The sequence below is a fragment of the Physeter macrocephalus genome, chromosome 20 (genome assembly GCF_002837175.3).
Source record: "Physeter macrocephalus isolate SW-GA chromosome 20, ASM283717v5, whole genome shotgun sequence".
In the NCBI taxonomy this organism is placed as follows: domain Eukaryota; kingdom Metazoa; phylum Chordata; class Mammalia; order Artiodactyla; family Physeteridae; genus Physeter; species Physeter macrocephalus.
This window is the reverse complement of record NC_041233.1, coordinates 91,589,282-91,615,374: the sequence shown is the minus strand read 5'-3', so window position 1 is coordinate 91,615,374 and position 26,093 is coordinate 91,589,282. Positions and strand designations below refer to the sequence as shown.

General features: G+C 40.8%; 1 protein-coding gene across 1 annotated transcript in view; it reads left to right on the top strand.

Annotated features, from left to right (window-relative positions):
- Positions 1–26,093, top strand: part of KCNU1 (potassium calcium-activated channel subfamily U member 1) — a 133,492-nt gene that overhangs the window by 58,614 nt on the left and 48,785 nt on the right. The window contains exon 19 of the mRNA XM_007104069.3: positions 4,632–4,746. Coding sequence (XP_007104131.2) covers positions 4,632–4,746 — 115 coding nt within the window. The remainder of the gene's footprint in view (positions 1–4,631; positions 4,747–26,093) is intronic.

The following is a 26,093-nucleotide window of genomic DNA, read 5'->3' as shown; positions in this document are numbered from 1 at the left end:
ACGGCGGCAGTGCCACTGATTGGATGCGGCTTAGGGAAGACACATCACCTTCTGGGATCTCAGTGTCATCCTTTTGAAATTCAGCAGTCCTCATCACCGCTATGGCTCTTTTCAGTTCTGATGTTCTATGATTTATAATCCCTCTTCTTTGATCACTTCCATTTTTTTTTTTTTCTGAGTAGAACCAGACCAGAGGTTCTCCCCTTAAGTTCATAATCTAACATTTTAGAGAGGCAGCAGGGTGCAGTGGTTAAAAACGTTGGATTCTGCATTGCTCACTTACTTCTTAGCTGTGTGATCTTCGGCAAACTATTTAACCTCTCAGAGTGTTTCAGATTTCTGTAAAATGTTGGTGATAATATTACATATCTCAGGGGGTTAAATGAGAATATTAGTACATAAAGAGTATACAGGTTGAGTCTATTCATATAGAAAGCATTAAGAACAGTTCCTGGCAAATAGTAAGTACTACATATATGGTAATTATCATAGAACCCGTGGGAACACAGACTCCAAAAACAATCTCGTTATTTTTCTCAACAATGAGATTCAGATGAAATTAGAATTGGCAGAGAAGTCCTGGTAGATTATACTTATTTGAACCCATTCCCCAATGTGTTTTGGATCCAGAGCATGAAGACCATGCATGGTAGGGCCAGCCTTCAGAGCAGGAGGAATCATATGCAATTAGATAAGTTACTGGGCAGAAACTTTCCCAGCTCCAACTAAACAGTTCACCGCCTGCCATTTCAGCCCTGAATTCTCTAACGCCTAAGATTTTAGAGCGGTGGTCCTCAACCAGGGCAGGGAGAAGCACACACCGGTCTCTGTATGTCATGGCGTGGAGAGTGGGCAACAGAAGAGTGGCCTTAGGAGAGTTGTGTCCAAATTCCCCTAATCCTCACCCCCTGAGAAAGGCTTTAGATTCCTTCTTAAAATGTTAATGTTTGTGATGGAGTCACGTGTAAATGAGAGGGGAATTATGAAGAGGAAATTGGAAAGAAGGCGTGAAAAGGGGTCAGGGATGGGCAGAAATGATAAGAAATAGTTTGAATAGGAGGTCCAAACTTGAATTTACTCTACTTCATAGTTTTCTTTAGGTTTTGCCTTGGGTCATTTTTTCATCAGCATCCCAGACTAAGTGACCTCTGTACGAAGGGAGTCAGCCCAGCCAGTGTTCCCTAGGGATGAGCATTCCACACCTGGAAGGTTGAGCTCTAACCCCCCGCAGTGAAACTACCAGCTCATCTCTCTAGCTTGGCTCTCCTCCTGCACCAATGGCTATAGGTAGGAGAGAGAGCGGAGGTGTTCCTAAATGCCTCTTCTTCCCTAAAGCAGGGCCAGGGACCACGTGTCCACCCAATTCCAACGAAAAGGAGAACAACCTGGTAACAGTCCACAAAGACCATACACCAGTATCTTGCATTCCTGTATTCAGGACAGTTGCCATTGTTCTTGTAGTCAGTCCCACCGTTGGCTGTGGGGCTTCATTTTCTCGAGTCCTTGGTGTCCATCTCCACTTTGGCCGTGGCCCTCTTTATTTCTCATCCCAATGATTATAATAGTGTGCTGGCAGGTTTCCCTGGATCTAGCCTCTCTTCATGCCAATCCGTGCCATCTTTCATGGCTCTAAGAATTTTCTTGAAGTTCTGATCATGAACAGATATATAAATAAAAAAATAAATAGATGGATGAATGTTATCCCTATTTTTGCAAGATGGAAGCATCGGCTTGATCTCTTGCCCTGCTGCTTCTTCAGCTCCAGAGAGCAGTGTTTCTTATCCAGAACACATGGTATCACTTCTTAGGTGTGTCACAATGACTGGTAGATACTAAATTTTGCAACAGTTTAGCTATTTAGTAAATTGGAGCAGATTCAGAATCAGCCAAATAAGGCAGGAATTATTTTCACTCATTTGGACTATGATAAGATTTCCTGAGGGAGATAGAGAGGAGTACAATTATTGCTCTCCATATGGAAATCATATATGAGACATCTCTTAATATGCAATCCTATCACATGTGCCAGGAAAGGAAAATGGTTGCCTGTAGCTGTCAAGGAAATCACTTCTTGAAGAAAAGAGAAAGATAATCAAGATGCTGGCCGTGCATAGGACTTTAATTTTTTTTTTTCAGTCACCCAAAGGTCTTAGATGCCATGTCTTTTTTGACGTCTAATGCTTTATTCGGAAACCGTCTTTAGAATATCCATAGAGGAGAAGTCATAGTAAGCTATGGCAAGCCATTAACAGTCTGGTTAGGGCGTTAGGCAAAAATCCATTTCATCTTTCCCTTGCCTAAAATATGAAAACATAATTACTTGGACACTGTCAGCTGTAGCTAAATAGATTAAAATATAAATAAATCAAATGATCAAGTGCTCTTAGAGTGAAATCAGAGAAACTTCAATTGCTTATCTACTGCCTTGAGAGAAGGGGACTTTACTTCCTAGTTTTATTTTATTCTTTGGTTTTTCTCTCAAATGTTTGAAGCAACAAAGAAACTGGGAGAAAGGACAGTAATTGTTGCATGTTCTTAACAGCCCTCTTTGCAACCTGGTAGAGAGGACACTTTCAGACTTTTTTGTGAAATTCATTAGGATTATAGAACTTAGGGTTGAAGGAACCAGAGATCATGTGGACCAGTTCTTTCCCCTTCGGGCAGCCAGCACACACAGCCCGAGCCCCCACCCATCCTCATGAGACTGCACCTTCCAGCCCCCATATCCATGGACGTACTTCCATAATCATGAAAGCTTCCAACATTATGCAAATCATTCATGTGTTTTCAGGAGAGATTTTATTAAGAAGGACACAAGGGGAAGATTCAAAGCTTTATTGAGCAAAAATTTCTCACGGTTCATACCTAGCACTCACCTCACCCACCTGTCCCCTCCCACCTTTTTTTAATACCTGGCAAATGTTGTTGGCTGGAGAGTGAGGCTCTGAGAAAACATAGAGACTTCCCGAAAGTTCCATCGTTCCCAAGCCAGTTTAGGCATGTTGCGTTTTACATTCCACAGCCCAGTTTCTATCATGAGTACTAAGCCGACTAGCCTTTAAAGACTGACAGTTGGTAACACGCTAGTCCTCGCTTAGATTTTTCTTCAGAAGTTCCCTTCCCAAGCCATTCCCCCCAGGGCAAAAGGTAACCACAAAATAAGGAAACATCAATCAACCTGAAAACCCCATCAAAATTCCATATGTAAGTGAAGGCTTCTGAGGATTACAGATAGGGAGCAATCTTATTCCATACTTGGCTCTTAGTACACCTGTATGATGCAATTACTGCTGATTTTAACCGACAAATCACATATGCAAAGGATGTCCCTCTTCTTCCAAAAGTATGTTTTGACTCAATTGATATTTTCTGCAGATTAAAATGGCTTAGAAAGAGTTACATCAAAAGAAGAGGGATACCAAGATGTTTTGGTGGCTCTTTATGTCTGCCATTGTCCAAAACCTGGTTCAGTGTGGGTTTAAAGGCTTGTTCCAGAGGAACTCCCCATTCTGAGTAGTCTAAGTACAGAGAGATTCTTAAATTGACACAGGAGGAAAGGTCATGTGTCTTTTCTCCACTTAGGTGGGCAAGGAAGAGGAGTAGCAGTGATGGCTCCTCTTTGACTCTGTCCATCTCCTTGATAACTTCTTCCCAGGCAATCTTCCCATCTTTGATCACCTGGCAATCAGGTTCAGGCAAGCAGATCATGCAGGGTTTTTGAATAGTGAAAGAAAAGCATTTAACTTCCAAAGCATCCTTTAGAATGTTACTTTTCATCACAGTACCAAGTGCCAATTCTTATTGAGCAAGGATGGCTTCCTAGCCAAGTGCGTTTAAAGGATTCCTAGGTTAAATCTCTGTTCTGGAATAAAAATGGCGTGATGGAGTATCAACATATGGGTGCAGGAGGCTCAGGTGTCAGTTTTTTTTTCCATCTCAAAGCAGCTTCGTGTTGCTCATTTAATGTTGCTCACACATTCTTGCATTTATCCTCAACAATCACCCTTTGAGGTCCTAGTCTTCTCCCTATTTTGCAGATGAGAAGATTATCTGCTTTTGTGTTATTTCCAGATGTGGAAATTCACAAATGTATTGAGACATATCCCAGGTGAGATCAAGATTCTTCAAAAGTTAAAATAAATAATAAAGGAAACCTTGAAGGAAAAGTGAAGTAAAAGGAAGCAGTATCCAAGGAGAATGAATTGTAGGCTGACCAGTATCTGCAGAAGGGAGTAGGGGCCTTGTATAGTGATCTTTTCTTACTGTCCTGTAGTGGCTGTAGACTCTGCTGGCAGCCGAAAGGCTCCCCAAATGCTATACTTTTGGATGAGATGGGAAGAATGATGGATTAGAAAGGTGCAGAATGGGTAAGAAAGTACTCAGTAGGTACTTATTTTAAGCATACCATATGGTATTAACATCCTCACAATCATTTTCACCCACTCTCTAACTCTGTAGAGGGAAATTAAAGAGTTTTCTACAAACCATCCTCTTAGAACTAGTCTGTAGCTGAGGATTCTCAGCCTCTCCCTAGTCAAGGGGCTAGAGCTCTCTCAGCCAATAGGAACAGTCCAGAAATCCCTTATGAAAGGGTATTATGCCAACTCACCAAGACGGCTATGACATTGCAGGGACAACAGTCATGGTGATGAGAAACAACGGAAGGGAACACTCTGGTCCAAAAACACAGGACTCCTACCCAGCGACACATATGAGCATGGCTAGCAACTTGAGCTTTACCACCAGGTAAGAGACGCAGAGAACCCTGGTCCTCTATGTTTTTTTTCCCTAAGAATCACTGGGCAATAAAAATTTGACTTAAACAGGAATATTTGCTTTATCAGCTCCTATACTGACTAATACAGTTGTTCCTCACCAGCATGAATTCATCCCAACTTCTCCCAATATGACTGAACTAAGCAAATATACCTCCCACAACACTGCTGAAATAATTTATACTTATGACAGCCAGAGGTTATGCACCCAGTTTTCTTTCAGATCACCCTCCAGGCACTCAGGAAATGTGGGTGAGGGCAAAATTTCAACTCTTCCCCAGTGTTTTTTCTATTATTAATCCATGCCTTATTTCCAACAAATTGTTGATGAGATTGCTTTTGGTTTTTAAATCTGCAAAATAGGGCCAACAAATTCTTCCTCCCCTACTCTCTTTTTCCTGCATCTCTCTACTCCAAGATAACCCCAATTAAGCAGAATGCGGGGTTGGAGGTGAAGAGTGTGATCCGTTTATTGAATAATTTTTAAATAGAGGGTTGATCTAAAACTTCTGTCACCCCAAATTTTATTGTGAATAACTCTGTCGTGTGTTGGCAGCATTTCAGTTTAGTAGCTATAAAATACCAGGAAAATCTTTCATGATTGAGAATTGTGATTGGCTATGGGTAAGTATTGTATCGTCTTCTCTGGCATCACACAATGTTCTATGCAAACGCTGGCCCTCCCTAAGCTGTGCGATCTTGGGCAGCTTGCTTTACTTCTAGGTGTCTCAGTTTTGATATCTTAAATGAGTATAATGGTAGTGAATACTCTGTAGGTTCTTTGTAAGGACTGAATGAGATGAGGTATTCAAAGCATTTTGCTTGATTCCTGACTGAGAGTAAGCATTCATTAAATGTTCCTTATTATTGCAATGATCAATTCTTGTATCTAGGAAGATGTACGAGATCAGACTGAATATGTAGTAGATGCAGAGCCCTCCAAGGATGTGGATTTTGAAATAAATCCTTGATCCTGTTTTTGCTATAATTCACCTCTTTCTTTTAATGCATGAACAATCATGCTTCTGTTTAACTGAGGATTCTGGATAGATGGGTCTGGTTAACGGAGGTTTTACTGTACCTGTCCAACAGGTGAGGCAGGCGTCAAATATCTGAGCCACCAAAGGTGCCACCACTTCATGTATGTGCTTTCTAAGAGAAATACAAAAATCTAGGAATTTTATTTTCTGCCCTTCCCTGCCTTCCATTCCAGGACTTTATGAAATCTGAGTGAGATAATCTGTGGGAAAGGAGGGAAAGGATTAACATCTGTTTGGAGGAAAGGTTCTATGGAATTTCAGGAATTTTGCCTCACTCTTAATGACAACAGAACAGCTAGGGGTTAGCATTGAGATTTGTAGATTTTTCTTTCTTTTTAAAACGGTTGGTAAAGAGCTAAGTATTGAGTAGCTCTGTGTGCTAAGTAGGCCCTATGCTTGGTGTGCCCTTAGATGCAGAAATCATGTTTCCACCCCCATGCAGCCTAGTTGGGTAAACAAGATGAATTCAGATAAATTAAATCAGAGGCCAAATGAGGCAGCATCCCTTCCAGTGCTACATTGATGATTCTGACAGCAGGTCAAAAAGGAAGAGGTCAATGGGGGCTGGGTGGATTGTTCCAGAATGTTTCCTGTAGAAAGTGGGATTTGGAGAAAGGTAAGAGAATGGGAATCTCAGTTCCTGTGGAGAACGTAACACGGGCAACGCATGGGGAAAACATGGAGCCTTCCGTGTACCGAGTAGCCTGACTAGAGGTGTGGATGCATGATGGAGTGAGAAATAACGTCTCAGATTTCTCAAGAATACGTTCTTGGTTGTTGGTCGCGCATGTGTGTGAATATATGCATGTGTGTTATGTTTACGTTGATGCGAAGTTGTTGCAAAAACATGATTCCAATCTGAACAGTGTTTTGAGACTATAAGGATAACATATGTGATAACACATAAAATGCTCCAACCATGTTTATGCTTTCATTTATTCTTTCCCTTGTCTTCTCTGTGATAAGAGAAGATTAGCAAGTCATGGATAATCAAAACCCACAGAAGATCCTTAAATGCAATTTCAGCCATTGAGTTTCACTGACTTTTCCCACCATTCTTTAACACAGCTATACAAACAAAATCATTTTAATTTACTGATGTTTCCCCATTGTCTTCAATCCCTTTATTGTCTATGATAAATAAGGAAATGGCCTAAAGCAGGCATCTAAAAGGAGAATTGGTCCAGATGGCCTGCTCCATCTGCAACCTGGACCCATCAGCCCTCTCTATGGCTGGGGGATCCCTGAATATGCTTTAAAGTCCCTAAAGAAGGTCAAAGATAGTGATAGTTTCCCATCCAGATCATCTCTAAAGATGATGCTTATTCACTTGTACCTCTTAATTCAAAAGCAAGACAGATTCTCATGATCTGCAGAGCTTAAAACTAATCAAAGCCAGACTGCTGTTGAGATGGTCGTATGCACGTTGACAGATAAGTGCTATTTGTGAGTGAATTTCTGTGATATTTCATCAAGGGAGTGGTCAGCTCAGTTGTTTGAAATCCAGTGTTAATGGGATATATGACAGGTAATGCTCCCACTTGGGACTACAGAATAGGGTGGGTTTTGTTTTCTGGTTTTGGGGCGTTTTTTGTTGTTTTTCTTTTTGTAGGGCAAAGATATTCCAGCTAGCGAATTAGCAGACACATGTCCTGAGTAACAATCGCGAGTGGTAAAATAGACTTGATAGCTTAATAGAGACAAGTAGGCATTATTGGGGAAAAAATGTAATATGTGTGGTAGGTGCTATTTGTGATCCATTTTTGATGTGTTAATAGTATTACATGCACACTCCAAAACCAGCCTACGATTATTTATAGTTTTGCTGACCGTGGGCTTGGTGCTTTTAAAGATGTAATCTTCAGGCCACTAGTGGGTTTTCTGGTAAGTTCAGAAACTACTATCTTCTATTCTTAGTACTCGAAGCAGTACGGACAGCCCTAACTTACGTGAAAGTTATAGTACAATGTTTCATTGCATCCCTGGTATCTTTCTTTTCCCACAGAATAAGCAACAACAAGCAACGTCATGTAAATAGCAGTTTGGGTCTCAGACTAGCACACTAAACTCTGTTTAATTGATGGTGGTTAAATATGTATTCATTGAGCAAATAGACAAATACTAGTTCTGTTCACCAGCGTTCTGCGTCCTTAAATCGAGAGGTCATGTAATACCAGAGGGGGAAGATGAATATTTCCTCTGACTTTTTTCAGGGTGATAAGCTTAGACCTACACCTATGCAAAATGTGATGATAAATAAAAATGCCTCTCAAACCCTCTTGGAGCCCCTTTGCCCTCACTTCCAGTTTCTTTACTGTGGCCACCCCACTTTGGGTGAGCTTAGGAAAGTTCTGACCATTTTACTGTTGTACAGTTGTTGACTATTCTCTGTCTCTATCAAAATCCACTTCTTCAGGAAAACCGGTTTTGATTAGATATTAGAAAGAAAAGATTTAGATACAGCTAACTCATGTTGTGACTGGCCAGTAACACAACAACCACACTAAGTCATTCAGTATTTTGAAAAGTGGGTGTTTATAAACTCAAGTGGACATGGGTAGATCGCTAATCAGTGAAACAAGGAGAGGAAGAAATTTCCAAGTAGTGTCTGATAGATCTGGGTCAGGAGAGGAAACCAATTCTAATAGAAAGGTTTGTCTTCTTTGGGAATATCAGCCCTTCTGTGGAAACCCGCCTTCTGGATCTGCCTAATTCAACCCTTACAGACTCTGTTGAAGCCTAAATAAGTTTCCACACAGTTTCCCTTCCCACTTTGTCTCTGTGAAACCTGTGACTAAGATTGTATTTATAGTATCAGCTTTGTCTTCATACTCCCCCATGTCCTTTTAGAGATACCAGAGACCATGCGTAGTATTTTGTTCTCTCTTTCCTGATGTACAGCCCAGCCTCAGCTCTTTAAAAGGCAAGTGGCCCATCAATACCAGCCATGAGCATTGCCCCACAGCAGGCATGAGCCCTAGATCACCACCTTCCTTAGCCTTTAGGTTTCGGTTTCCTCATCTTCAAAACAGAGATAATATTAGAACCAAAATAATAGAAACGTTATTTGTGAGGATTCAATGAGATAAAACAGATTAAATTCTTATCTAGTAAAAATTGAGCAAGTGAAAAAGGGTTCCCTGGTTGTGGTTCTGTGGCCCTGCCCACCACCTCTGCCATCATTTCCCTGGCTCATAGATTTCCATGCTTTTGCAGCCAATTTCTTTCTCATTCAAGGGGAGAGGGCTTGAAGTTTAAGACCTTCCAAAATTTCATGCACTGTCTACAGCCCACCATCCATGGAGCGTCAGCTCAATGGAGCAGATCAACAGGGTTTTCAGTGAAGATACCTAATGTGGTACTTTCCACTGGCACACTCACTTTGTTGCACCCAAGTCTGTCTGTTGCTTGTCATTTCCCCTCTAGAACACTCTTTCCATGGCGGTTCCAGCTCCTTCCTTGGCTCTTTCCCAGCGTCTTCCAGCTGATTCCTCGGCGGTCTTCAGTTTCTGAGCAAATTACAGTCCATCAGAAGGACTGCCAGGGCATCCTCTGCCAGACATGGCTCCTGGGACATCTGTTCCTACAAGTTCTCACTTTCGAGTACCATGCCCCTTACACACACACACACGCACGCACACACACACACATACACACACACACACACACACAGATTGATGTTAGGAAAGGAAGCTGAGCCCTTCTTCTCTTTCTATTCTCAGCTCTTCACATTTACTGATTTCTGTGCCCCAGATGATCCAGGCAAGAGAAACACCATCTTTTAACCTCAGTGATGCCTGAACTCCTACTGAGGACCAGCTTCCAGGGTCTTTCCAGGGGGAGAAGCTTGGATACAAATCACCATACGTGGTTCTTCTCTCTTCACATCCTATCTGAGCTTTCTGCAGAAACTAATCAAATGAGATTATCTGAGCAGGTACTTTTTTTTCCCCTTTCTTCCATATTAAGCTTTTAAAATAACTTTTCCTTTAGACAAGCATAGGCTTTTCTGTTTGAGTACAGTATGTCCCACAACCAGTAAATCAGAAGCAGTCTTTGATTTTTTTCCTTCATACATGCTTATTGAGTATTCTCTTACTGTAGGATTTCAAATCATGTTCTAGAAGTCCATGTTTACTTAATACCATATAGCCAGTATTTCATCTCCCCAAATTACCTTTCTCCAGGAGTCCAGGTAGCACTTATGTTCCCAGTCCTATGGTTTCCTACCTTACATTTCAGAACCTCTGAAGATGCCTTCCTCATTTCAATTGGTGTTATTTGGATACATAGGAATCACTAGGAGGGGTGTATTTCGGCCATGAAGTTTAGTAAGCATCTTCATCAAGTCTCAATTAACAGTTCAAAGAAAACAATAAGGCAAATGTATCTATGTTCAATTATAGGTATAGATATGGGGGTAGGTATAAAGATAGACACAGACACATCTAGAAGTGCTATTTTTAAGTACCACGAGCCTGAGTTCCAAAGACAGATGAAAGAGTTAGGGTACCAGGGAATAGAAGAATAAAAGAATAAGAATAAGGAAAGAATTAGTAGATGCTTTCTTTTAGATCCTCTAAATACCGCCCTTCTAGTTCTTGTCCTGTACCTATAGGCAGAAACCAGATTTCGTGAGAAGCGGTGTGCCATGACTCTAGCAAAGTACCATATAGACAGGCATACCTTATTTAATTGCACTTTGCAGATACTGCATTTTCTACAAGTTGAAGGTCTGTGGCCACCCCACATCAAAGCAGGTCTGTTGGTGCCATTCTTCCAATAGCATTTGCTCACTTTGTGTATCTGTGTCATTTTGATAATTCTTATAATATTTCAAACTTTGCATGATTATATTTGTTACAGTGATCTGTGATCAGTGGTCTTTGATGTTGCTATTGTAATTGTTTTGGGGCACCATGAACCTCACCCATTTAAGACTATGAACTTAATTGATAAATGTTGTGTGTGTTCCGACTGCTCCACCAACCAGCTGTTCCCCCATCTCTCTCCCTCTCCCCAGGCCTCCCTCTTCCCTGAGATACAACAATATTGAAATTAGGCCAATTAATAACCCTGCAGTGGCCTCTAAGTGTTCAAGTGACAGGACGAGTCGACATCTCTCACTTTAAATCAAAACCCGGAAACGATTAAGCTTAGTGAGGAAGGCATGTTGAAAGCAGAGACAGGTCAAAAGCTAGGCCTCACGTGCCAAATAGTCAAGTTGTGGATGCGAAGGTAAAGTTCTTGAAAAAAATTAAAAGCGGTGCCCCGGTGAACACACGAATGATAAGAAAGTGAAACAGTCTTATTGCTGATATGGAGAAAGTTTCAGTGGTCTGGATAGAAAATCATACCAGCCACAACATTCCTTTAAAGCCTAATCCAGAACCTCTCCCATTCTGTGAAGGCTGGGACAGGTGAGGAAGCTGCAGAAGAAGTTTGAAGCCAGCAGAGGTTAGTTCATGAGGTTTAAGAAAATCAGACATCTCCACAACATCAGAGTGCAAGGTGAAGCAGCAAGTGCTGATGTAAAATTGCAGGAAGTTTCCAGAAAATCTAGCTAAGATAATTCATGCAGGTGACTGCACTAAAGAACAGATTTTCAGTGTGGATGAAACAGCCTTGTAATGGAAGAAGATGCCCTAGGATTTTGATAGCCAGAGAGGAGAAGTCAATGCCTGGCTTCAAAACGTCAAAGGACAGGCTGACTCTCTTGTTAGGAGCTAACGCAGCTGGTAACTCTAAATTGAAGCCAGTGCTCATTTACTATTCTGAAAGTTCTAGGACCTTTAAAAATTATGCTAAATCTACCCTGCCTGTGCTCTATAAATGAAAACAACAAAGCCTGGATGACAGCACATCTCTTTACAACATGGTTTACTGAATATCTTAAGCCCACTCTTAAGACCTACTTCTTAGTAAATTATTCTTTCAAAAGATTTCTGCTAATTGATAGTGCACCTGGTCACCCAAGAGCTCTGGTGAAGATGGACAAGATTAATGTTGTCTTCATGCCTGCCGACACAACATCCATTCTGTAGCCCATGGATCAAGGAGTAATTTTGACTTTCAAGTCTTATTATTTAGGAAATACATTTTGTAATGCTATAGCTGCCATACATGGTGATTCCTGTGATGGATCTGGGCAAAACAAATTGAAAGCCTCCTGGAAAGAATTCACTATTCTTAATGCCATTAAGAACGTTCATGCTTCATGGGAAGAGGTTAAAATGTCAATATGAAGAGGAGTTTGGAAGAAGTTGATTCCAGCCCTCATGGATGACTTTGAGGGATTCAAGACTGCAGTGGAGGAAGTAACTTCAGATGTGATGGAAATAGCAAGAGAACTAGAATTAGAAGTGGATCCTGAAGATGGTACTGAATTGCTGCAATCTCACGATACACTTGTATGGATGAGTTGCTTCTCATGGATGAGCAAAGAAAGTGGTTTCTTGAGATGGAATCTTCTCCTGCTGAAGATGTTGTGAAGATGGCTGAAATGACCACAAAGGATCTAGAATGTTGAATAAACTTAGTTGGTAAAGTAGCAGCAGGGTTTGAGAGGACTGACTTCAATTTTGAAAGAAGTTCTGCCATGGGTAAAACACTAACAAGCAGCTTTGCGTGCTACAGGGAAGCCAATGTGGCAGACGTCACTGCTGTCTCATTTTAGGAAACTGCCACGGCCACCCAGCCTTCAGCAACCATCACCCCGATCAGTCAGCCACCACCACCATCGAGGCAGGACCCTGTAGCAGCAAAAAGATTACAACTCACTGAAATTTCAGGTGATGGTTGGAATTTTTTAATCAATGAAATATTTTTAATTAAGGGATGTACATTTTTTAGACATAATGCTATTGCACACTTAATAGACTACAGTGTAGTGTAAATGCAACTTTTACATGCACTGGGAAACCAAAAAATTAGTGTGGCTTGCTTTACTGCGATATTCATTTTATTGTGGTCGCTTGGAAATGAACCGGCAATATCCCTGAGGTCTGCCTGTATAGGAATAATTCATCAGATATGTATTGAATAAATGAGTTCTTTATATTAAAAAACAATATTTTATTCTCATTACTTAAAAATAGAAGACAAAATAGCTTTAGGCTTCATAAAAGTGTCAGAGTAATACCATGGACAATTCAACATATTCCTTTCATTACTCTTGTGTTCCTCGCCCTGTCTGTTTGACTAGATTAGAAGGCTGTAATGAAAGAGGGACAAAAGCCCTTTTTAAACCTCTTTGTGAATATGTGGACAGGTCTTAAGGAAAATGAAGTCACACTCTCCTAGGACTTAACGGGTACAGAAATTTCCATTGATTTAGCTGGATGGTAAGATGAGGAAGCAGCCCGGGTAATACAGGAATAAAAATTCCTGTAGGACAACTAATTATTTACTGAGTGTATGTATTTATTTGAATTAAGTAGTTAGTTTTTGCATGTTTTCATTCTTCTCACTTACAATCTCCCAAAAGGCAGGGGTGAGACCTTGTCTGTTTAGGGTCATATATAAAAGACCAACTAACTCACCAAGACAAAGGTGAAGATTGTGGGAGGCTTAGTCACTGTTTCTAAGTAAAACTCTATTCAGGGACTAAGGACATGCCTAGGGAAAAAGTAAATGTGACTTAGGCAGTTGCCACAGACTTTTCATTCTGCATTCTGTGCTCTCTGTTTCATGCCCACCATCACCTCTACTCAGGACTTACAATTTCCAGCTACTTCCCATCCCCGTCAGCATCTGCTATTTGAACCATCATTTGCGAAAACAGAAGTTTACAATATTAACCCTTCCAGGGGTAGTTCTACTTTCATGAAGATCAAGGACTTCAGCTAAGGGACAGAGTCCTAAGTGGGAGATCTCCGAAGGGGAGGTGTTATTCTAGGCAACGTTTGGTAAGGGCTTCCTGGGTGCATCTAAAACCACACCTCAAAGCTTATTGTGTGCAGTGCTACCTTAGTTTTGAGGTTGAGGCAAGAGTGATAAAGAAGGAGGCTACCCACTGCCCAGGCTACGGTGGGGACTCCAGAGATGGACAGGCCAGGGTCATATCTCAGCTCGGTGACTTCCATGCTGTGTGATGGTGACCCAGTCACTCACTGCTCTGGGGCTTAGCTCTTCCATCTGTAAAACAGGTGGTACCAGTCTCATAGGGCTGATGAGAAGACTGAATGTTAGACTCTTGGCAAAGTTCCTAGCAGAGAGTAAGTGCTCAATAAATTAACATTTATTATCATTATCATTATCATGACCCAGAAGACAAGATTGGCCCACACAGTAATTGAACCCATGGTCTGGAGACTCACCTCAAAGCAGCTCTCTGCTAAAATTGTACTGGCATTCTACATTTGTGTTAACACCAATAGCATTAGTAGGAAAGACAGAGGCCTTAGAGATAAATGTGATCTTCATTTAAATCTGAGGGGTGGTAAAGCTGCAGCAGAACTCACCGTGAGTAACGTGAGAGGTAGACCCAGTTGCTGTCTCCCCATGAAGCAATATGGTCTTTGCCTGGTAGGAGGGTTCTTTGTTTTTAGCCCGTTCACTAAAGACGTGAGAATATAAGAATTGCCAGCCTGAGTTAGACCCATGCTGGGTTTCTGAAGACTACATGGGCTTTGACAGTGAAATTCAAGGACAGGACCAAGATTGGCCTCAACTTAGCATCAAATATCAGGGATGTTGACCCAAGATATTATTGGCTTTCATGCAGTTATTTATAACTTTTTATATAAACTTGCCAAGAACAAGTTAACTTTTGAGTCTGTAACAGCCCCCAAATAACTGGAAAAATCTTCCTTGCCAAAAGAGGATTCAGAGAAGACATCTTTTACAAACTCCTTCCCTCCCCACCCCAGAAACCCTTTCTCTTTCCCTCCTCCTTTCTGTCCTGTTTTACAGCTGGTTGATGAAGGCAAACACAGGGCAGGCAAAACTTCAGGGTCACCGGGTAGCTTTACACCTTAGCAGCTGTCTTCAGCACATGCACAGCTATCAGGACAATAAAATATTGTTCATTGCTTCTACCCCACAACCAATTAGGTCAGCTGTAAATATTGGAATTGCTTGGTAAACATGCTGGAAGATTGTGCTGACTTGTTAATATAAGTGAAAATGTAATTAGATTTATAACACTTTTTTTTCCAAACCATAATTTACAACAACAGCAGAAGAAAAAAAATTCTCTTGCAACCTGCTGAAATATCATAATTAAAATGCACATGAAAAGTCAATTACGCCAGAGGGAGGTATTTAAGAGAAGTGAGTTTCCATACCACGGGGATTACACCACGGGGATTACATATTTCTTATTTATTTTTTTTCCCTGTAATCTCTGTGGCTGCTAAATGAAAAGGAACAGATATTTTCCTTATTTTGCTCTGAAATATTGCTGCAGATAGTGCTAAAATGTGAACTAAATAACCTGGCTCCCTGGAAACCTACTCAGTTCCCCTCAGAGCCCCAGGAAAAGCCAAGTCATCACCATTCTTTTTTATTTATGAGTCCGTCTCTCTTTAAGCAATAGTCATGTTCTTTAAAACATGTAGACGTCACATATTTTTTCTTACTATTATTCTGTTTATTGCTCTAAATGAATGTTTTATGTAACTCGATGGAGAATCCTTATGTAAAGACATGAAATAACACCCCCCCTTTTTTTTTCATTTTAAAACCTGGAGTTTCTTCTACTCCCAGTGTTGTGCTGGCAACACAGCTCTGTCTTCAGACAAGATGGCACGGGTGTCACCACTGGCCTTCGCTGGGGGGCTTTCTCTGCCACTGGAGCCTCCGTAGGTCAGGCGAGGCTCTGCCCCTCTTCCCAAGGCTGTGATTCTAACCCCAGTTCCAATTTTAATCCACACGGCTTGCTGCCTCCTTGCTTTCTAATCATAAAATGTAGCTATTATTATAGCCCATCCATGTTTAAGGTGCCAGTGGGGAAAAGCTAGTTTAAAAAAAAAATCGTAAAGCAATTTATAAGTGCGAGAAGAGATGCCATTTTCAGATTCAAACTTCTCCTAAAATGTTCAGTTTAGATAATGGAAGAAATTTTTAATACATATCTTTTAGAATTGCTAACACATATATTTCAGATAAATTAGTCTTTGGGGGAAGTTTCTGGTTGCTGTATAAGAATCAATCGGTAAAGTAAATCACATATATCTGTGCCTATATCTGTATATGGTTCATTTTACACATTTATACTTTATACACTCCTGTACACACATACATTGCAGATGTACATGTTTACAAGAAGATCTAGGAGAGATTGAAATGAGGAGAGGCAAACAACAGACTTTAATTCAAACTAGTACCTTAATCCATTGGTGAGGCTCAGTAACGGAAAGCAGTGCAAATGGTCTTCCAACATTAATAAATAAAACGCTCTCAGTTTTTATTTATGTATTGATGTGATCATTATGCTTAATACCTTTATGCTTGCATTTTGTTACAAGTAAAGGACATATTAATATTTCCAGTCCTTAAAATATTTCATTAAAAAACATTTTCATACCAATTAGCTAGATTTGCTTCTGAACTGAAATATTCCGTTAGATATTGCAATATTGCAAACCAGCCAAGCCTGGTGCCTGTCTTTTACACTGCTTGGGCATAAATCTGAATATTCTTGGACCTTTCTAAATATCCCTGGTTTTAGCTTTAGCCCACAGTGTAGGTATTCAGCTGCCAGGACCATGGGTGACATGTTTCCTTTTTTTCCCACTTCTGTTTTACTCGTTTGAGAAACCCTTGTTGTGGATCAGCATCAGAAACCAGTATTAGGGTTTCCCTGGTGGCACAGTGGTTGAGAGTCCGCCTGCCAATGCAGGGGACACGGGTTCGTGCCCCGGTCCAGGAGGATCCCACATGCCGCGGAGCGGCTGGGCCTGTGAGCCATGGCCGCTGAGCCTGCGCGTCCGGAGCCTGTGCTCCGCAACGGGAGAGGCCACAACAGTGAGAGGCCTGCGTACCACAAAAATAACCAAAACAAAACAAAACAAAAACCAAGAAACCAGTATTAGGAGGCTTAGAGATGGCTCAGAGGTAAAGATAACTGCAAAGGATTTGTAAGGCCAAGTCAAGTATCTGCTAGTCCTATAAGCTCAGTCTTCCAGGAGTAGTTCTCAGGACTCACATTCCACCCAAAGTAATTGATTTCCATTTGCATCCCTTAAGCTCACCCGGGAAGATACTCTGAAGGAAGGGAAAAAAAGAAAGGAAGGGAGGGAGGGAGGGAGGGAGGGAGGAAGGAAGAAAATCATTGAACCTAGTGGCACAAGGCTCTGACCTCTCCATATGGATTCTGTGGGTTGTTTTTTTTTTTTTTTTAACAGCTAATTTGTAGGGAAAAAATGGTAAACATACTAAAGAGTAAAACAGGCAGAAACCATCCTGGGTGAGCTTACATTCATCTGCTCTCAAAGTTAAAGGTTTCAGTCAGATGACCAGGAGAAACATGTTTTTATAATCCACATAAGCAGAGTGTCAACCAGATGGTTTTTCAACGTCCACCTTCCCACCTAGAACCCTTTTCTTTCTTGGGGGGAAGGAGTGTAAAGGAAAATTTTTCTTAATCAACCACTCTTTCACCAGATATTCTCATCCTCATCTCCACCTCCAGATCTGTGGCATTGCTCCTTCTTTGCCTTGCTCCTTCTTTGCTCTTCTTCATTTTACCATTTCAGCCACTGAATCTTGTCATAGTATTTTTCCAGGTGTATTTTTTTCCCAAGCCAAGAAATAGCAGAAGATGGGAGAGAGGGAGATGCAAGAGGGAAGAGATATGGGAACATATGTATATGTATAACTGATTCACTTTGTTATAAAGCAGAAACTAACACACCATTGTAAAGCAATTATACTCCAATAAAGATGTTAAAAAAAAAAAGAAATAGCAGAAGAGTAGAGAAGGAAGGGAACTAATTCCCAGGAGAATTGGTGTGTATATGCATGGATATATCAACTTTGGGGGCAGAAGGCTGCTTTGAAACATCTCCCGACCCGCACCCACGGTCTAATAGCCCCCATGGCTGGCTTGTCTTCACTCTGAGCCTCACAGTGTACGAGAGGGATGTACAGTGACGGGAGTGCTATCGTTGAAAGGAAGAGGAGGCAAGAGAAGAAATAGAGATGTAGGAAAAGTAACCAGATTCTGGAACAATATCCCTGTGCCAAATTAGGGAATAAAATTATAAAATGAAAACTTTCCCCAAATACCTGCTTTCTAGCCTGCCTCTATTAACTGCACTCAGAAACACACGGTGAGGTAGGCAAACACAAAGGCAAAACAAACAGTGAACCTAGCCGGGTTTATCATCAGCCAACACCTGGGCTAGCAGTACTGATAGGGGTTGAAGAATCAAGTGTGGATGCTGTGAGACGGGTTTCTCACCTAAATTCCACCAAGTCTCATTGTTTTCTCTGTTTCACCTCTAAAAGTATCTTGTATCTCTATACCCTTTCCATCTCTAAGTTTAATCCCAGGCCAAGCTACCATCTTTCCTTCTTAGGCCACTATTGAAATGGCCTTTGACCTGGTCTCCCCACATCTCCTCTTGTCTCTTCTTTTCTATTCCTGTATCATACATAGAATGACGTATGAAAAATGAAAATATGACAATTTTGCTTCTCTTCAGTGGGTTTTCAGTGTCTTTAGGAATGAGCTCAAAATCTTTAACAATGCCCTTCCTGGTATGGCCCCTGCCTCTCACAAAAGTCCTCTGAATTTGAACAATATTATATTCTTTCACTTCTGAAAATACACATCATACTTCTTTTCCTGTGTTGGGCCTGTGCATATACCTAGAATGTGCTTCCCTTCTCATGTTTGTCTAATAAATTCTCCTGATGTTCCAAGGTCTCTCCCAAACTCAACTCAAAGTACCCTGCATGATCAAGATACAAAGGGCTTCATATTAGATTGAAAGTTTAAAAATCCAGCTTCTCATTATAAAGTATGAACTCCTTACAAACAAAAGTAGTCTTTTATAAAGCTGATTTATCAATGAAATATAAACATTTTAATTAATGTCCAATTACTTGCAAGCAACAGAAACCCTTTTAAACTAAAGAAAGACAAGAACATTCCTAATACGAATCCCAGTGTCCCATTACTGGAAGAGAGCGTCTGATCGGTACAGCTCAAATCAGTTCCCTGACTTGTTCAATCAGATCCAGGAAGTGGCGTCATCAGGAACAAACTTGGCCATTGGGTTGGGGGATGAGGCAGTTCTCAAAGAAGTAGATAAATGCAGATAATGGGTTGGATAGACACCTTGAAGGATTTACTCCAAATAAACATAAGACCATAATCCTAATAAATACATTTAAACAATATCATGTCAGTTACGATATATATATGTGTATGTGTATATATGTATGGTATACATGATGCATCTACATTTGTATGCATAGATACATGATACATATGTGTATATCATTCATATATGTGTGTGTGCGTGTGTGTCATAATCCTACAGGGTACCCAGTGGTATAGGAAACACTCATGGTGCCCATTAAACACTAAATCTGTCCTCAAGGAGCATGTGTGTGAGAAGCCAGAAAAAAATGAGGCGTCAGTTAACTGTAGAATGAATCGAATAAATCAATGCAATGCATATTTCCATCTAATGTCTGGTGAGCACCTTGGATGTGCGTTGTGCTTTCACAGATTGATTCATTCATTAGAAAGTTGGGTTGAGGGGTGGGTCAGGCACTGTGCTAGAGATCAGAAAATTAGTGAAATTAATAAGGAGGGCTTCCTGCAGGAAGCAGAGCTGGAGCTGCATTTGAAATGCCAAATGCTTTAACAGCTGGCATAGTGTGACCTGCATGAATGAGAAGTAATTAGCACAAAGCACACCCGATGGAAGGAAAACACAGGTTGGCTTTCCCTCACATAAAATTTACGTGGCCACTGGTAAACCATGAAGTCACTTTCTTAGGTATTCTTGAAGGCCCTCCTAGAGTGGGTGTCGTAAGGATTGGTTTATGGCTCAGATAGCTGTTACATTTTAATAAGCCTTGGAAACTTAGATGTTATTCACTGCAGCTGCCAATCAAATACCTGCGTAGAAGCAAGACAAACAAAACAATAAATGCTAAGCACTCCGGAGTTCAGCAGCTCTGGCAGGAAGCACTGCACTGCAGGCTTTATGAATGTGTGAGAGCGAATATACAGAAGCTTGGGAAAAGGTCATTGGTATTTTTGGAGCAATAAATCAAGTATGGAAAGATTTGCATTTTGGCTGTATAACATACAGGACTGGATTAGAGGGAGAGAATACTTTGAAGTAATATTTCTCTGCTGACTTGTTTTATTAGCTTCTTTTAAACATGTTACATTATTGCCTATAGAATTTCATTTACTCGGATTGACAGCTTGATAAATACGTCTATTGGCGATGATTTGGATTGCTCTGGGCATTAATATTATTAAAACCTGTCACAAGGAAATGTCTGAAAGATGACTTACTGTAAAGATTACAGCATGAAATAAATCATCCAGTGGTATTTGTTACCATTTATGGCCTCTTGGAGCTGAGTCAATCCCTTTTTATGTTGCATTATTTTTCAAGTTTTTATAGCCTTATATTATATATTGCTGTCAGGAATGAACAGATGGGGTGTTGAACACACGCTTTCTGAATAATTCCCACCCTCCAGTTATTTGTATGAAGGGCAAATGTAAAACTGTGCATTCTCGAGCAAAAAAAAAAAGGAGAGAGAGAGAGAGAGATGGAGAAGCTGCTGTTGAGGAAAAGGGATCCCTTTTGTCAGATGGTTTAGGCCAATTCCTCCAGCTGGTTGGAATCCCTGACTGGCAGTCACCCTGTTTGGGTTTCAAGCAAGAGCTGAGGTGGCTGCGTCTGGCTCCAGTGAGCCAACAAATGCCGTTTCCAAAGGCATTTTCTCGGAGTGCCTCTCGCTGAGACATCTCCACATTTGGAGGTGAAAGTATCATATTTGCTTCCTAAAAAGCTGAGAAATTTGAAAAAAAGAAAAAGAAAAACTCAAAAAAACCCAGGAGAACAAAAAGAGAGACACATTGAAAGGATTTAATGTGTTTTGAGTGAGTGACGAATGTGCAAGCATCCTGGGGGTGTGTGCACAAAGGATTCTGTGCAATCTGAATTGTCCGGCAGGGCCCTTGGAATCGATATAAAGGGAATCCAAGGAGCCCCTGGGCTTTCCAGGCTCTCATGGAGGCAGGAACAGAGGTCTCCAAGGCCTTGTACACTTTGAGGCTAGGCGCATCCTGGGGAGTCTGTAGCTCCCCTCCTCCAGTGATGATGGTGATGGGTCAGGCAGCTGCCTAATTGTCACCCAGGCCCCCTTCAGAGTCCTGAGGCTCCACCACCATTGGAGAAGGCGAGTAAACAAACCCACTAAAAAACCCACCACCTTTTTAAGAGGAAGCACATGCGATTTTCTTCACTGACCTTCCTGCTCTCCACTATATCCATTCTGAGCAGTTCTGTAAAGTACCAGCAGTATTGTAGAGGAACACACAGTAGACACAGAGTCTGAGTGGAACCCAGGCTCACCGCTTACCATCTTGCGACTTTGAGTCACTTAATTTTGTACCATCCTAAATTGTGGATAAGATATTTTTCCTGTTCACCTCATGGCGTTGCTGCGAAAAGTCAGAGCAGACAACACACACACACACACACACACACACACACACACACACACACACACGCTTTAAAGTTTACTTGCTCCTACATCTGTCAACGGTGGGTATTTTAATCACCATGTTGCAACCAGACTCTTGCCTTCCCTCCTATAAAGCTCTCCATTTTCTTGAATTTATCACTCTCTTACTCATCTCCTCATCCCCAGATCCCTTAATGTCAAACCCTCCCTCCATCATCTCTTAAAATTGTTACCTTACTAGGAGGGATTTGTAGACAAATAAGCTGAGCTTCAGCAGCTGCTTCCCAAGACCAGACCTGTTCTCTCAAGCTGAACCTCACACTCCTTTGTCCCCCTTCTCCTCTTCTTCTATGTCACCTTCCCAAGGACCTTCTATACGAGTTTCTGTTTCTTGATTTGTCACATTTGCCTGAGGATGCCATCTGGGTACACCCAGTCACACCTGAAGTGGGCAGGGCTGAGGACTGCTTCATTCTGGGCAAAAGTTCACAGCTTTGCTGTCTTTCACTTCAGGTCTCTCTCTCTAGCAGCAAAGAAAGTTTTCTGCAGAGTTGAATTTCTGTATCCCTGTAAGAACTACACATTTCTCTCCCCTACCCTCTGTTTTCCCCATTGCTCCCCACGAAGGAACATCTGCATAAGCCCCATCATCGACCCAACCAAATTGGCAATGCTGAACCTCCGTAATCTAACTGATACATAAATGTGTAACTCTTGAATCTTACATCCATCTATAAAGTATGCTTTTCTTTTTGTCTCTTCCTTCCTCTCTCCCTCCCCCCCCCCTTTTTATATCCCTCCCTTATCTTTTAAATTTTATTTACTTTTGCTTCCCCAGAGATGTACTGGATCAAGGTTCTTAACCTCTTTTGGATAGGCATCATGATATCTCTGTTTCCATATAGTGCTCTCTTATCTCAGATGAGGCCGTGATTCTCCAAGTTAAACAGTCAGTGACTTACTTTTTCTGTTCTCTGCAAACTAAGTGTGGACCTTAGTGTGGCCTTCCATGTTCTCTCACCCAGTCCCATGCTGAAAAAACCCTGATGCTCTCCAGTTTCCCCATCAGTCTATGGAGCCTAGCTCTCTTATTCACTGGCAGCCACATAATTTCTCTAGGCTAAGTCCTCTATCTGTAAAATTAGATGAGATGAGACATGATCATCTAAAGCTCCTTCAAGATTTAACTTATCACTTGCTCCTGTTCCAGCTGCCATAGCTTGAAACATCCTCATAGTAAATGATTTCTCCTTGTGGTGCTTTGCCTTTTCTGGAGAGAAAGGATTCCCCTGATGATAATCACCAAATCTCTTTCTCTAACCAATTCCAAGATAATACTCATGCAGCATTTGCAAATCCTTCTCCCCCTGGTTTTAGCAGTCATTTAAAAAGTTATCATAAATCAGCTAAAACCATTAAGTCATTCATTAAACCATCTTGTAGGTGTGAGTGTGTGTGTGTGTGTGTGTGTGTGTGTGTGTACGTATTATGTTGTTGGGTGCAGGGTCAGGAAGAGGTGCAGTATGACCCAGAGCGACCTGACATAATAAAGTTTCATAGTAATGTCTAATTACTGCTACTCACCTCTTTATTATTAATTCCAGAATTCCAGCACATAAAATAACTTAATCATTTTCAGGATTTGCATGACTAATGGAGTGAGTTCAGATAGAATAAGGATAAGCTTCATAATTAGGTTTTGCTGGGAACTTCTGCAAACCAGTCTGTTTATAATTTGGTCAGCTCTTGATTTTTAATGAGGGCACTGAGAGTGACTGAAGCCTCTGGCAGCATTCACTTCATGTTTTAATTACCCACAGTAATCCTGACAATTACATTCATGTCATAAATCACATCATAGTGACCCAATAAGGAAAGTATATTCAATTGCTGAAGGGGGAGTTCTCAGATTAGACAGGTAGATGGGATGTGCTGAGATGTGAATGATATTTGAAAACTGAGCTGCCTGATTCCATGACACAGAGGAACCAGACCCTGAAACTTGCATCAGAGAGAATGAGGAAAGACATCGCCACATCTCCAGTCTCAGCTCCAAGATGTAAAAGGCTTTGAACTCATCACTCCTGTCCTTACAACAGGAAGAAATTCAACAAACTGGAAATTAAAGACTTTTCTTCGCCCATCAGAGAACTGAGGTTGCAGGGCAAACCATCACCCTGACATTTGGAGAGTCACAGCTGAGCTCTGCTTTCCTGGGGAAAAGGCCCCTAGAGCCGTAAACTGGTAGGAACACTTAAATAGTAATTTTTTTAATTCCTGGAGGTTGAGTGAAGTCTAGGTGAAGAGTGACAGCCTCCTTGGGGCTAGAGGCTCAGAGGGACCACCACACTTTGGGGGGTTTTATCTCCAGGGATACTACCAAATTCTCATATGGAAGAGGCAAGAAAAATTCCCTCAGTAACTCTGGCAGAAGGAGGGGAAGAGTAACTATACTGAAATACACACAGAGGGTTCTCTGTAACAAAGACTGACTCTCCAGGAGAAGAGAGTTTCCCAATGCCTTATCTCAGGTGAGGGAAGGGCGTTTCTCCCACTCTAGCCCCCTCTCACCTTCCTGTCTCACCTGAGGGGAACAGGTAGAGATGCTTAAAAATTACAGCCCCAAGATACAGAGCCACTGAAAAACTGAGATTTAATCACAAAATTAGTTAACCTTCCCTTCTCCCACACATTACTACCATACCAACAGGGCTCCAGTATAACAAGAGTGAATTACAGTTGAAAGAGCTTCAAGGTACAGACTATTCAAGGAAGAGTTTTTGAGAAATCCAAAGACAAGGAGACGAAAGCAAGGATGTTAGAGGAATTGGAAGCCTCAGGAAACTACAGCTACAGCAAACATTAAACATAGTGCAACTGCTAGCCAGAATAACATAAAACCTCACACTACAGATCTGTTTACTTTAGTTCCTGTTATCTAATACATCATACGCCATTGCCAAAAAAGTTACAAAGCATGCTAAAAGGCAGGGAAAAACACTGTATGAAGAGACAAAGCAAGTATTAGAATAAGACTCAGATATGCCATCAATTTGTAATTATTAGGGAACATAACGTGAATATGATTAATATGTTTAGGGCTCTAAAGAAAAAGGTAGGCAATGCAGAAAAACAAACAAGTAATGTAAGCAGAGAGATGGAATCTCTAAGAAAGAATCAAAAGGAAATGCTAGAAATTCAAAACACTGTAACAAATTTTAAAAATGTCTTGATAGGCTCACCTGTGGACTGGACAAAGCACAAGAAAGAATACGTAAGCTTGAGGATATGTCATCGGAAATTCCCAAGCTGATATTGAAGAGAAACAAGAAGGATAAAAAAATAACCCAGAACTATATTGAAGACATATGAGACAAATTCAAAATGTGTAATATATGCATAACTGGAATATGAAGAGAAGAGAGAATGGAGCAGAAGAAATATTTGAAGTTAATATTGGCTGAGAACTTTCCAAAGTTAATGACAACAAATCACAGATCCAGAAAGCTCAGAGAATACCAAGAACAATAAATACAAAAATACCTAAAACTATGACTATCATAATCAAACTGCTAAAAAAAACAACAAAGAGAAAGAGAAAATTGTGAAAGAAGCCAGAGAAGGAATAAAAAACACTCTACCTCAGGAGAAACAAGGTTAAGAATTACAGTGGTCTTTTTGTCAGAAACTGTAATAAAGAAGAGAGTGGAGTGAAATATTTAAAGTATTGAAAGAAAGAAAAAACAAATTGCACTGACCGAAAATGTTGTATGCAGTGAAGTTGTCCTTCAAAAGTGAAGGAAAAATACTTTCTCAGACAGACGAAAACTTAGGGAATTTACATCACCAGAAGACCTGCCCTGCGAGAAAAATCAAAAGAAGGTAAGAAAGTAAGAAGGTCTTTTCAGGAAGAAGAAAATTGATATAGGTCAGAAACTCAGATCTACATAAAGAAAAGAAGAGCATTAGAGAAGGAATAAATGAAGGGAAAATAAAATATCTTATTTTTCTTCATTCTTAATTGATCTAAAATATAACTCTTTAAAGTAGTAATAGTAAAATTGTATTGGGTGATTATAGCATGTAAATACATGAAATGAATAACAAAAATGTCATAAGAGATGGGAGGGAGGAATTGGGGATACACTGTTATAAGCAGCAACAGTACACAGGACGCAGCACAGTGTTATTTTAAGATGGACTTAGATTAGTTAAAAATGTATGTCACAAATTTGAAGGCAACTCCTGTTTTTTAAAGAAAAATGTGTGTAATATGGTAAGAGATAAAATGGAATCTTATAAAATGCTCAAAACGAGAGAAGGCAGAAAAATAGGGTGGGGGAAGAACAAATGCCACAAATAGCAAACAGTTACAAACATGGTAGACAATCCAACTATATCAATAATCACTTTTAATGAGAGTCATGTAAATAAAATAACTAAAAGATATTGTCAGGGTGGATAAAGAAAAAGAACCCAATTATATACTATCAATAAGAAACCCACCTTAGGGCTTCCCTGGTGGCGCAGTGGTTGAGAGTCCGCCTGCCGATGCAGGGGACACGGGTTTGTGCCCCGGTCCGGGAAGATCCCACATGCCGCGGAG